General features: G+C 37.5%; 1 protein-coding gene across 1 annotated transcript; it reads right to left on the bottom strand.

The window, feature by feature from the left end:
• Positions 1–608: 608 nt before the first annotated feature.
• On the bottom strand, positions 609–11,623 carry prr5a (proline rich 5a (renal)). The gene is made up of 10 exons (XM_084397269.1): positions 11,116–11,623; positions 8,668–8,848; positions 5,872–5,982; positions 5,708–5,788; positions 4,445–4,493; positions 4,296–4,353; positions 4,094–4,185; positions 3,868–4,008; positions 3,478–3,616; positions 609–2,424 (listed from the first exon to the last, which is right to left on the bottom strand). Exons 2-10 carry the CDS (start codon positions 8,826–8,828, stop codon positions 1,886–1,888), a joined length of 1,371 nt encoding a protein of 456 aa, XP_084253395.1. The 5' UTR covers positions 8,829–8,848; positions 11,116–11,623; the 3' UTR covers positions 609–1,885.
• Positions 11,624–12,777: the final 1,154 nt, after the last annotated feature.

Consider the following 12,777-nt stretch of genomic DNA (forward strand, 5'->3'; position numbering starts at 1 on the left):
TTGTTGTCTATGACATTTTACATTCAAAACATAAGAAAATCACATTTTTATTCATAAAACCAGACATTCAGCTAATAATAAAACCTGACACAAAATAATTTACGCCTCATAGTTGAAAAGGTTATGGCACGTTTAGATGATAAAATTCAAAAATATGTTTTGTGTTGATAAAACACATAATTAGGTCCTCATATCTTATATTTAGGTAGGCTACTAAAGTAACTTTGATTCAAATCCTCGTTTCACTCCAAATGCTTATATCATGAGCTCATATATCGGTTTTCTGCTAATAAGGGTATTAACGGGTCTCGGTTCAGTGAATTGGCGAGTTTATGGTTTATGAAGCGTTTCAACTTATTCATTGAAAAGATTCGGTTCAAAAGAATGATTCATTCACGAATCAAACCTTGCTTCCGGCTCACCGTCACCGGACGTAAACAAATACAAGCTCCAGTTATCTAGTTTTTCACGCTTATTTCCTATGCAAACCGGTTCATCTTAACGAAAGAGTGACTAAAGTAAATTATAGCAAAATCTAGAAAGACAAACAATGAAATATGAGCCTGACCAGTATAAAACCCAGCCATACTCTGAAACATTCATAAACATGAAGCATAAAAGTATTTTACTACAAAATCAGTTTTGTTGAGGTTTTCCACAGCAGCACACATGAAAGCTGATAGCAAATTCAGTATGAAACAAAGCACAGACTTCAGAAATGACAGTGCAAGGTATTAAAGTACCACTGTAAACCTTTTAAAATTCTAAAAATGTTCCTTGTGTAAAAATCTATGCTCAATTTCTGTCTATAAAACTAGAGAAATTGATCAATTTATAACCTAAGTCAAAAAGCTTCCATACATAAAAATAAGAGAAACAAAAATGACAACAACAAAAAAACTCTCTACCTTATCATTTTTCATATATTCTATTCTAGAATATACATTTATCCAATTATGCTTACGGTTATTTAACCGATTAAATTAACTATTAAATTCGAAAGAAATCAGACAATATCTTTTTAAATTAAACAAATGTTATATAAAATGACCTTATAAAATAGCATATTATAGCCAATAGGAGGAATTTTCTATTTCAGTCTCATCTAACACTGCATTTGTACTATTTTATCAACTAGCTAAAAGGGAGTTTTTGCTAACACGTTCAATTAGCAAACCCTGTTTGCTCTCTGGCAGCTCATAATCATCACATAAAATAGCAAAAAGCTTGCAATGTTCTGCACTGTGTTGTCATTAGCAATAGTTCGGCTATTCTCACAAATGAAGAGACAAATTTCATTTTATACCATCAAGAGTGCAGGTTAGATTGGCAATGATTTATAAGCACTAAATGTAGTTTTTAAAAGCCCCATGGCAATAAATAGTGCATGAGATCAAGAGTGACAGTAATGGAAGAGATTTCTACATTTAGTGATACTGTCGCCTCATAACAATACGTTAAGCAAAGCTCACTTAAGGTGCAGTCACATTTTGCGAGCTAAAAAGGTCTATTGTCAATAATGTAGAGATGGATTCCTATTGAAATGACTGGATTTTGCTCGCGTAAATTCGCCAAACAACAGTAAATGTGACTGCAGAGATAGTAAAATGCATATTAATTCAAATGGACACATTCCACGTCTATTATCAATGAAAAACTATGAAGAAAAATTCACAGGTTTAGAACATTATGAAAACAATTGCTTTAAATTGAGTCCTCTCCCATTTTTCCACAAAGCAGCCTCAGTTTTTGCGCAAAGCTGGAAAGAAATTCCAGTTTTAAAAATACATGACGTACAGAGCTACTTCACACGTTCACAGAAAAAAAAAAAATAGTAGTTTATAATCAATCATTTGAAATGGATTCTTCACAGCAATTCATTCCATCAGCTAGTTTTCCTGCTTGTTCCAAAAGAATCGGAGCGGCAGTGGGAAAAGTCGATGAAGATTCCGTCAGGATCCGATTCCAGTGAGTCCAGCCCCTGCATTACAATGGTCTCCGGACTGGAGGAGCAGCTCGGGGGTGACGGAAGGGCTTTGTCCACCTCGGTTGAAGCCACCTGGGCGTCCGGTGCGTGCAGACACCCCGCGGAGGTGTGGATGAAGACGGGCGGAGAAATTAGAGCGGGCTGTCCCGTGGCCCCTCGCACCACACCGGACAGGGTGAGCTCGTGATCCAGTGAGAGTCTGGGGGTCGAGCTGGTCTCTATTCCCACTGACAGGGTCGAATAGCCCTGGTGCTCAATGCAGGAAGTGACATCGCATGCGGAGTGACGCCGGATGCCCACGCTGCCCACAGAGCTCACTTCGGAGTCGTACTCGGCCACGGGGGTCAGCATGGGGATGTTGTAACTCTTGGAGCGCACTACCGGGTTACTGGAGGGCAGGTCTGCAGACTTGGACCAGCAATACTGCAAACGCCTCTCTGGAAAGATTTTCAAGAAATTAGTAATGATATACTGCTTTTTTTACTGGAGTAATACCGTTCTGACATACTTAAAATATCAGTGGCTGAATCACATATGATCAGAGCAAATGTTTATGGGTGGAGAACATAATTGCAAGATCTTTTTTCAGCACATTTATCAAATTTGATATTACGTTTTCAATATGCTTTTACTGGAATTCATGAGATTAATCACAATAATTTTATTCTACTGACAGCCCTAATTTTTAACAGTAATAAATATAGAAAACTATATTTATTTCTAAGTGTTTATCTCAACTTCTTTGCGACATACGTTATTACTTGAGACATAATTTGTATTTCTGTATTCTTTTTATGGAGTTTCTCCAAGCCACTGTTACCTATGATATTTATTGTGAACAGCGATTTACAAATAATTGAATTCAAAATATTTATACAACGAACTTGAACTTTTTTACTTTGTACTATCAAAGTAAATGTATTCCAGATATTATTTTAAATTTAGCAAATGATATCAAGCTTAATATTTTGAGCTTAATCTCACACAGTTTAAAGGAGACGTAATAAATTAAAACATCCAACTTTTTACCTAACATATTTTTTCATCTCTAAATATAGTGATTTATAATCATTTTTCTGTATTTCCATGATAAAATACAAACATTTATTTTTGCATTATTTTCAACCAAATCAGCATATTAGAATGATTTCTGAAGGATCATGTGACACTGAAGACTGGAGTAATGATGCTGAAAATTCAGCTTTGCATCACAGGAATACATTACATTTTAAAACATATTCAAATGGAAAAGAGTTATTTTAAATTAAATACTGTATTTTGGATAAAAAATAATAATAAACACAGCCTTGCAAATAAATGCAGACTTGGTAAGCATAAGAGACTTTCAAAAACATAAAAAATTCTTACTGAACCCAAACATTTGAACAGTGGTGTATTTTTCCCCCCTGCCTTTTTATTTTGTGTGAACTCTCCAGTGAAGTTCTTTACTTCAGAAAGAAACCAGACTGAATGTTGTGTCTGTCTCTCACCGATCACACATGAGCAGTGACAAGCGCCACACTCATGTGAACACAGTCCCTGCGTGCTCAGGTACGGCGACACCACCTTCTGAATCAGAGACTCCAGCTTTAGGTATTCTTCACTCACACCTTTGGATTCATGAACCCCCTGTAAGACGAGAAGATTACATATTTAGGAGTTTCACTGTGAGTAACCTTTTTACAGTCGTTCTAGTTGAGACACACAAGGCTTATGATTAATGTCTCGCTCTTTATGACACAATTGCTTACACCATCACCAGTGACCTGTCTTGAAGTCACTATGCTATCATTACTGGGTGCAGCTCGTGACGGGACGGCTGGAACCTTCACGTTATCTGAGAGGATTGTGAAAAGGGAGTGCTTCCAGTTCATGTGTACCTGTAACACCAAAAGCATCTGGACGATGGAGGGAGGGACACGGGCTCGCGGTCTGGACAGAGCCTCCTCTAGCTTCACGTTAAGGGTGATGGTGTTTCGAAAGTGCAGCAGGGCCAGCTGACGCACCGACGGCTCCTTCCCCTGAACATGAACATGCACACAGATTCACACACCACCGCTGCGTCTGATGCCTGACAAGTTATTTCGCAGTATGACTGGACTGTACCTGGACGGGGTGGAAGATGGCTTGAAGCATATTGAGAACATCGCAAAAGAAAAAGTCCCATGTCTCAGCCAAAGAGTCCAATAACTTCTGACCTATTTTCAGCAAGACGAGAAACAGATTGTGTTGTTTGTGTACCGAGTGAAATTCTGTGTAATGTTGCAATTCTGTACATGTGTTTTGTTGTTAAAATGGGATGGTATACCTTCATAAAACCTTATTTTGTCCCGTAAAATGACCATGCCTTTTGTTAAAAGTTGATTCTGATAATGAGGGAGAAGGGGAAGAAATAGTTTATATTAAAATAAAAGAGTATATATTAGAACAAACAGATTTTTTAAAACATTTTCTCACCTGGAGGTATTCAGTAAAGAACGAGCCCAGCTCTGTTTTCAATAGCTGCCTGATAAAAAAGATATAATATCGTAAACAAGTTAACAAATGTTTCAGAAGAAAAATCATTCTTAAATATAATGTATAAGAAAATAAAGCAATTTGCTTTAAATGACTGTCAAGAATACTGTATGTTCAAATATTTCACCCCAAAATGCAATGAAAAACTATATGTATTTATAATTATACACAATTTTAGCAGCAAAATTTCTATACAGTATACAGACTACTGGGGGAATTTGTATTGCTTTTGAAATAATTCTCTTCTGCTCACCAAGGCTGCGTGTATTTGATCAAAACGTTTGTAAAAACAGTAATATTGGGAACTATTATTACGGATTAAAATAACTGTTTTGAATATATTTTAAAATGCAATTTATTCCTGTGAGGCAAAGCTGAATTTTCCGCATCATTACTCCAGTGTTCAGTGTCACATGATCCTTCAGAAATCATTCTAACATGCTGATTGGCTGCTAAGAATTGTGTTGAAAACACTTGTGCTCTTTGATGAACAGAAATTTCAAAACAACAGCATTTATTAGAAATATAAACATTATAAATGTCTTTACTCTCACTTTTGATCAATGTGTCCTTGCTAAATAAAAGTATTAATTGATTTCTTCTTCAAAAAAATTCTTACTGACCCCAAACGTTGATGATGATGCTGTATATTTTTAGGGATTGGCATTTTTGTCAAGTTCTCTTTTCGAGCCGGGGACACACTTGTGAAAATTAATGTTGACAAATAAAAATATGACAAAACATGAACGTATTACTAGGAAAAAAATAACACTTCTAGATTATGACATCAATGTTATCAAAAACGAGGTTAAGCTTAGCTTCCTTTATAAAGATAACCAGGGTTAAGATTAAGAATGACCCAGGGTTTACTATTTAAAGTGCAAAAAGCCCTTTTATGTAAAATATCATGTCTTATTTTTTGGGGTGAAATATGATGTGGGTATGTTTTCCTTTTTTGGGATGTTATTGCTTCACAATTTGTCTTGTAACAGTTACATGCGGACTGAGGCTCTGCGTCCTCTCACAACTGTTCTGTGCTGATAACGTGAAGCCTCAGATCACAGCTGACAGTGTGTTAAAGTCTACATTTCACACACTGCTAACACTTACCATTATAGCGAAATAAATAATTCACAAAAATGTATAAAAACGAACAAAAGACCAGTCTGCTGTTACAAAACATGCAATGTTGTTTTGCCTCACCTCACGCCTTCATTGAGCGTATAGAGTTCATTGTCTGCCAGTCCTTTCTTTTGGAATACAGCAATAACTGCGTTGTGAATGCTGCAATAAATCGCACAGACGTGAAATAACATCTCAGTTTATGACACTTATGGACATGTGCTGGGCACAAAACACGCACTAACCTGTTCCATGTGGCATTAGGGCCTGATCCTCTCTCCTCCAATGAAGCCTTTTCATTTTTCCCCAGCTGACTCAGATTTGGAGAACTCACCAACTTTAAGCGGTACAGGGTCCTCATGGTTAAAAACACACTAGAGTTAGTCCAGAACCACAACAACAAGTGAGAGAAGGGGAGGAGCTAGAAAGATGCAGCTAGAGGGGGAAGGGGACGTGGAACTACTGTTTTACTGTTGAGAAATCAATTTCCTTCCTCCTAACATTACATTCCTATCCTTTCCTCAGTCTCTCTCTCTCTCTGTCAGACACACACGCGAGGATAAACCAATCTTGTTTAATAGTTATGCAACACAAAAACCCCTTTCTTTCACACTCCCAGTACAAGGGAGTAACAGCCTGTTCCTCCTGTGCAGTGTGTGCTTTTAAAATACCTCAAATCATGAGGTTTGTTGAATAGAGGAGGGTGGTATTACTTTTCTAAGCACTGAAACTTATGATTTGTGCCAAGAGGATGATAAAAAATAGACTATATATTTTGTATATAATATATCTTATAGAATATAAATATGTTTTATATTATTATTATTTTATATTAATATTACCGTATTATTCCTATATTTATATATGTATAATTAAAAAATAAAAATAGGATAATAAATGTCCTATTTTATATAAAATATAGATTATACTCCAAATTATATATTTATAAACTATATTTTATATTCCAAATTTAGTGAAAACGACAAATAGTCGACAAAGATTTCCAAAAAGTTTTTTGTAAAAAATAAAATCAAAATGGCGGACAAGACGTTTGGCCGCCTATGGTATCTATGTTCCCTGCATGGTCTGAGGATGATCTGATACAATTTTCGTGGAAAATGGAGCAACGGTCTAGGAGGAGTTTGAAAAAGTCGATTTTTTAAGAAAGACAAAATGGTAGACAGGAATTACAGCCGACTATGGAAAAATTGGTATCTGTGTTCTAGGCATGACTCAGAGAATCGATCAAATAAAATGGGCAAAACTTATCAAAAGCCATTCGAATTTTTCCTTTCGTTTTCATTTTGTTATAATTATTAACCACAAGGTGGCACTGCCCTAAAACCTTGTGAGTATCTTCAAGGCATCATGCCGGAGACACATACCAAGTTTTGTAATGATACGCCAATGCCTTCGTAAAATATAGCATTTTACGAAAAAATTCAAAATGGCCGATGCCCAAAATGGCCAAATTGGATAAATTTGATATCGTCCGACTCGGCATGGCGCCCCAAATTGAAAGAGACCAGTCTTGTGATTTTTGGTCAAACTGGTCAGACGTTAAAGGAACACTCCACCGTTTTTTGAAATAGGGCTTATTCACCTTCTTTCCTACATTTAGATAGGTGGGCAAATGCATTTTTGTCTCAGTGCATGCGTTGTTTTAGTTTGACAGGGTCGGCGCTAGCTTAGCTTAGCATAATGAATGGAATCCCTTGTTGCCAGCTAGCATGTCCTGAGTAAAAGTGATATAAAAAAAAAAAAAAAACCCACCTAATTACTTCTTGTAGCCTGCGTATTCACAACAAGTACAAATAGCGATGCAGATTAACACTATAGTCACCATGATGTGGCAGATAGGCAGATATTGACTTGGGACTATATTAGGGGGAAGCACAGGCGAAGCACTGCTACTTGGGCGCAGAGATATCACGCCTGTGCTTCCCCCTAATATAGTCCTTAATATATAAGTCAATATCTGCCTAGGAAATCGCCTAGTGTTAATCTGCATCGCTATTTGTACTCGTTGTGAACCACAAAAAGTAATTAGGTGTTTTTTTTTTTTTTTTATATCACTTTTACTCAGGACATGCTAGCTGGCAACAAAGGATTACATTCATTAAGCTAAGCTAAGCTAGCGCCGACCCTGTCAAACTAAAACAGTGCATGCACTGAGACAAAAATGCATTTGCCCGCCTATCTAAATGTAGGAAAGAAGGTGAATAAGCCCTATTTCAAAAAACGGTGGAGTGTTCCTTTAAGCAAAAAATATCAATTTTTCATATCTTCTGACCACTAGGTGGCACAGTGGCGAAACACTGCACTGCACACTCAAGTCATGCTTGCGATTACAGATACCAAGTTTTGTTGCGGAGATACAGCCTCGTGTCCATTTTGGAGTACTAGATGCCAAAATCGTTTGCATGTTATTCAAGAACTGTTTGACGAATCAACTTGAATTCTGAAGATCATCTAGTTTAATTTTCGTGGAAAATCTGACAAACGGTCTAGGAGTTTGAAAAAGTAAATTTTTCGGAAAATAAAAAATATAATAAATACATAATATAATATAATAAATATAAATAATCATCTTTTCCAAATATAAAATTTTAATAAAATATTATTATTATTATGTATTTATATAAGAACCAAATAACAAACTATAATTTTCATAACATGTACGCTGTTCTGACTGCTCTATTGACTTCAGCCTGGAAAAATGTAATCCATTTCCCACTGGTCCTGACTGAACTCATTGAATTTACATTAATATCGGTCTGGTTCCTGGAACTGAGTAATCTCTATGTTATGTCATGTCTCCTGTGGCATCATACTGATGCTAAATAATTGTCCACAAAATGGGTCCCTCAGCAGGTAGTAAATTGAGGAATGTCACACATTGTGAGAACTGTTTTAAATATGGCTCATTTAGGGTATAAGTAACAAGGAAAACCCCTGGAATCATAAACAAATAACAGGATATGAGTATGTATAGCAGGATGTGAGTGTGTTAATAGTTCCGTTCACAACATCAGTTGTACCTCCTGAATGGATGACTGCTCCCATCCATGTGAAGATGGTGTGGCAGAGCAAACAGGGCAGAGAAGCTGAACGTGGATGATCTAGGGACGGGTCGATCAATGTGGGCTCCGCTCAAGTTCTCCAGCATTGTTATCGAAAGGCTGCCAGATCCTCCTTTCATTCAGAACATATCTGGTCCTTCTGATAACACAAGAGAATGAAGAAATAAACAAAATGAGAGAGGGTTGTGGTGTTCGCTACTACTTGCATCTTTAAAGGGATAGATCCCCCAAAAATGAAAATTCTGTTATCATTTACTCTCCCTCATGTTGTTCCAAACCTGTATGTTTTATTTTCTTCAGCAGAACACAAAATAATTTATATTGTGTACTGGTCGCTCTTTTCCAAGCAATTATAATTAACTGAAACTTCCAAAAGGATGCAACAAAAAAAACAATGAGGTATAAAGGAGGTTCATACAACTTGTGCGCCATATTCCTCTTGATTACAACTGCTTTGTGTTAAAAACAGACTGAAATTTAAGCCATTATTCACTGAAATGCTTTCCCTTCAGTGAGCTGTTATTAACTGCAACTGAGTCTAACTCTAGAATCAGATCCTTCAGATTCATGAAAACAAATCATTAGTTCAATAGAAGGCATCACTATTTAATGTTCATGAGAGAACTAGTCATGGCTGTGTCCCAATTCAGAGGCTACATCCTTCGAAGGACTCGGATTTCAAAGGCCACGCCTTCGAAGGCAGCGAAGGTCGGACCGAGTGTTGTTAAATGGGATGTACTGTTAAATGGAGGACTGTTCTTGTCGCCTAGCAACTGTGACAGCTTTTTTGACAGTTATATTAAACTATCTGAAAACAAGGGTTCACAAACTGTCTAAATTTGTTTACCATGGTCCATTTCTGTATATAATCGAGTATAAACTATATAATGACATTTTAGTAAGATATAAGTCAACATTTAAACCACTTTAAAGTTTTTTTATTTTATTTTTACATTTGTATCATTTGAGTAAGTTGAAACCCAATGATACTTATGTTTAAAGTGTAATTGGACAATTTCAAAAAAAAAAAAAAAAAATACTGTCACAGACGCGCAATACATTTTGGGTAGGCAAGGCCGCGAAGGATTCATCTGTTGTATCCTTCATTTCACGGGAAACGAAGGACGCATATGGAAGACACATTTGAAGGAGCCTTCGAATTGGGACAGCCTTTGTCGCACAGCGGTGAAGCAATCGGCCATTGAATGCGCTCTACAAAGGATGCAGCCTCTGAATTGGGATGCAGCAGTTAAATAATCTTTCTTTAAAATCGGATAGTCTTAATTAATCGGTTGATCCATCTGAATTTGTTCAAATTCATTTTGAAGCTCCGGTCTCCATTCATTGTAAATGCAAAGAAAATAGCGACTTAGCTCCACATTCTTTAAAAATGGTAATTTTGTGTTCTGCAGAAGAAATAAAGTAATAAAGATGGAAACGAGATGAGGCTAAGTAAATAAAATAATTTTCAATTTTCGGTGAACTAGCCCCTTAAATTTCACAAATCCCAGATGAAAGCATTTGGTAAACAGTCTAGAATAGATTATGAGGTCATGTTATAACCAATTCATATAAGACAGCTTCAGTAAAGACATAGCCTACTCTTTGTAAACCATTATTCTGGTGAAAATTTAGAAATGTCAGTTTTATTTTGTTCGGCTGTTGCAAATGGATCGATGTGCTTGTTTACGTTGTTCATGTCATTCTCCATGTGTTCCTCAGCAACACAAGTCAACCCGCGCCCCCTACTGGACTATTCGGGCAAGCGTCGCAAAAGAAAATAGGCTACTACAACAAAAGACTTGTCTTGCATCAGTCTGTCATCATTTGTTCAGGCGGCCGTAAGAGCTTTTTATGAGCTCTTAAAAAACACACACGCATCTCAACATCCTCGACCTAAATATGTGACTTTGCTTTATATGTTTCACTTTCCCTGAAGCATCATGTCAGTTTCCCTTTGTTCGCTGAACGTGCCAGGACACGACACGAGCCACGATGTATTACAGGAGGAGCAGGAGGAGTCCATTTCCCTTTCTAAAGTGCAGACAGGTAAAAGGGACGGTAAAACGTCGACGTCTGGGTAAACCCGAGAAGGCTATTTGAGAGGAAGAGCATCACTTCCCATCCTGGACTAACAGATATCGCTGTTAAAACTCAATACGAATCAAACAACTCAACTGACCGTGTTACAATGCATCAATTTCTATTGATTACATATTTCATCCGTAGCTATAAGTTATTCATTGCGGGATTGACGCACTGGGTAGGCTACTCAATGTACCTAATGGTGATCATGGCACTTTTGTTACTAACAGCGCAACAATGCACCATTCATCCAGGGGGAAACGCAATATAGCATAAAACACTCCACGCAAACAGTATTGCAGTAACAATGTTTCAACTCACCGTCATGTGTTCCGCGTGCAAAGTGAATAAGAGCAGTCAGGGATATTAAAGTAACTTCAATGAGGACGGAAGCAATAAATATGACGCTCTACACTTCAGGGGAAACTAATCCATAAATACGGATGTGGGTTTATGCGGGGTTAATGGATAATTCCTGTGGCATCCCCAATACTCGCCCCTCCTATTCGCTTCCCGAGTTGCAGACTGTCTGACCAGACGACAGCCCAGACTGTGGGCGCGTTCACGCCCGAGCTCGTGCGTACGCGCCATTGTGCGAAGGGTCAAGATATTCTTGAAACAAAACGAAGAGACGTTAGAATGTAAAGTATCAATTTTAGGGTTGATATGCTAACATTTAATATACATCAATAAAGGAAATTATATTCCCGTTTCGCTTTACGTTTTTAATTTAAGTGCTCAGCAAGAAGCCATGCATAATAAAATCCATATTCAATCCAATCAGTCACTGAGTGATGCTAACCAGACTGCAATCTTTATTCGGATCCCTGATTAAGATTTAGGAAATCTCTGCTGAGTTGACGGTGACAGGGATATAATTTAGCACAACCGCGGTTTATCTTAAAGAGGCAGAGCAGAATTTAAATACATTTAAATCAAGTTTTGCTTGTTATTCGGCTATTGTTTCATGTAGGCCAAACGGAAGGCTACTTCGTCATAGGTTGCCTCTGTATTTTAAAAATCTAAAAGAACAATAAGACTTCTTATTACAGTGTTTTTAATGAATAGGTTGAGCGAATGATTCAGTGCATTCGTATATTCATAGCACACCAAAATAAAAGTATTTGACTATTTATTCTGGCAGAAAGTCTTTTTGATGAAACAGAAGTAGGCTAGTGACAGATCTTTTTTTCTGTATTGTGATGTACATCTGAGTGTGGCAGATTATCCACACAAAAAAAAAAAAGAGAAAAAATTGTTGGTCATGCATTGGTTATTGATTGGATTTTGAGATGTAGGAGTTATGCTGCGTTCACACCATGTCATATTTTCTGTAAATAAAGCTCCATATGTGAATCGCTCTCGCTGTACTTTGATGTATTACACCGACCAGTCTGCACAGCGCCACTTCAAGTCGAACACACTTTAAATCTGCATTGGTCAAGTGGTACAGCGGCCACGTGCTACAAGTTGTAGCGCTCAAAAAATTAAGAGTTTACACGTTGTGATTATTTATTTCTTATTTCTGATTTGGTAGCTGAACCAAACCAGACAGTAGACAGTAGACTCAATGACGGCTGAGTAGAACTGAGTCAGCAGTTCCTGTGGCAGGTTGAACTTCCTCAGCTTTTTCACAATGGAGTTCCTGTGGCAGGTTGAACTTCGTCAGCTGGCGAAGGAAGTACAACCTCTGCTGGGCCTTTTTCTACAATGGATTGTCCCACTTCAGGTCCTGAGAGGAACCTGAATGACTCCACTGCTTTCCACAGTGCCATTCATGAGTGGGGGAGGGCTGGGGGGGTTCCTCCTGAAGTCCACTATCATCTCCACTGTTTTAAGTGTGTTCAGCTCCAGGTTGTTGTGACTGCACCAGAAAACTAGTTGTTTGTTTGACCTCCTGTCTGTAAGCAGACTCTCACTAGCTGCTGCCTATCTGAAAGAAAGCTGGTGAACCACTGACAAATTGGGGTGGGCACAGAGAGC

The sequence above is a fragment of the Rutilus rutilus genome, assembly GCF_951802725.1.
Source record: "Rutilus rutilus genome assembly, chromosome: 23".
Lineage (NCBI taxonomy): Eukaryota > Metazoa > Chordata > Actinopteri > Cypriniformes > Leuciscidae > Rutilus > Rutilus rutilus.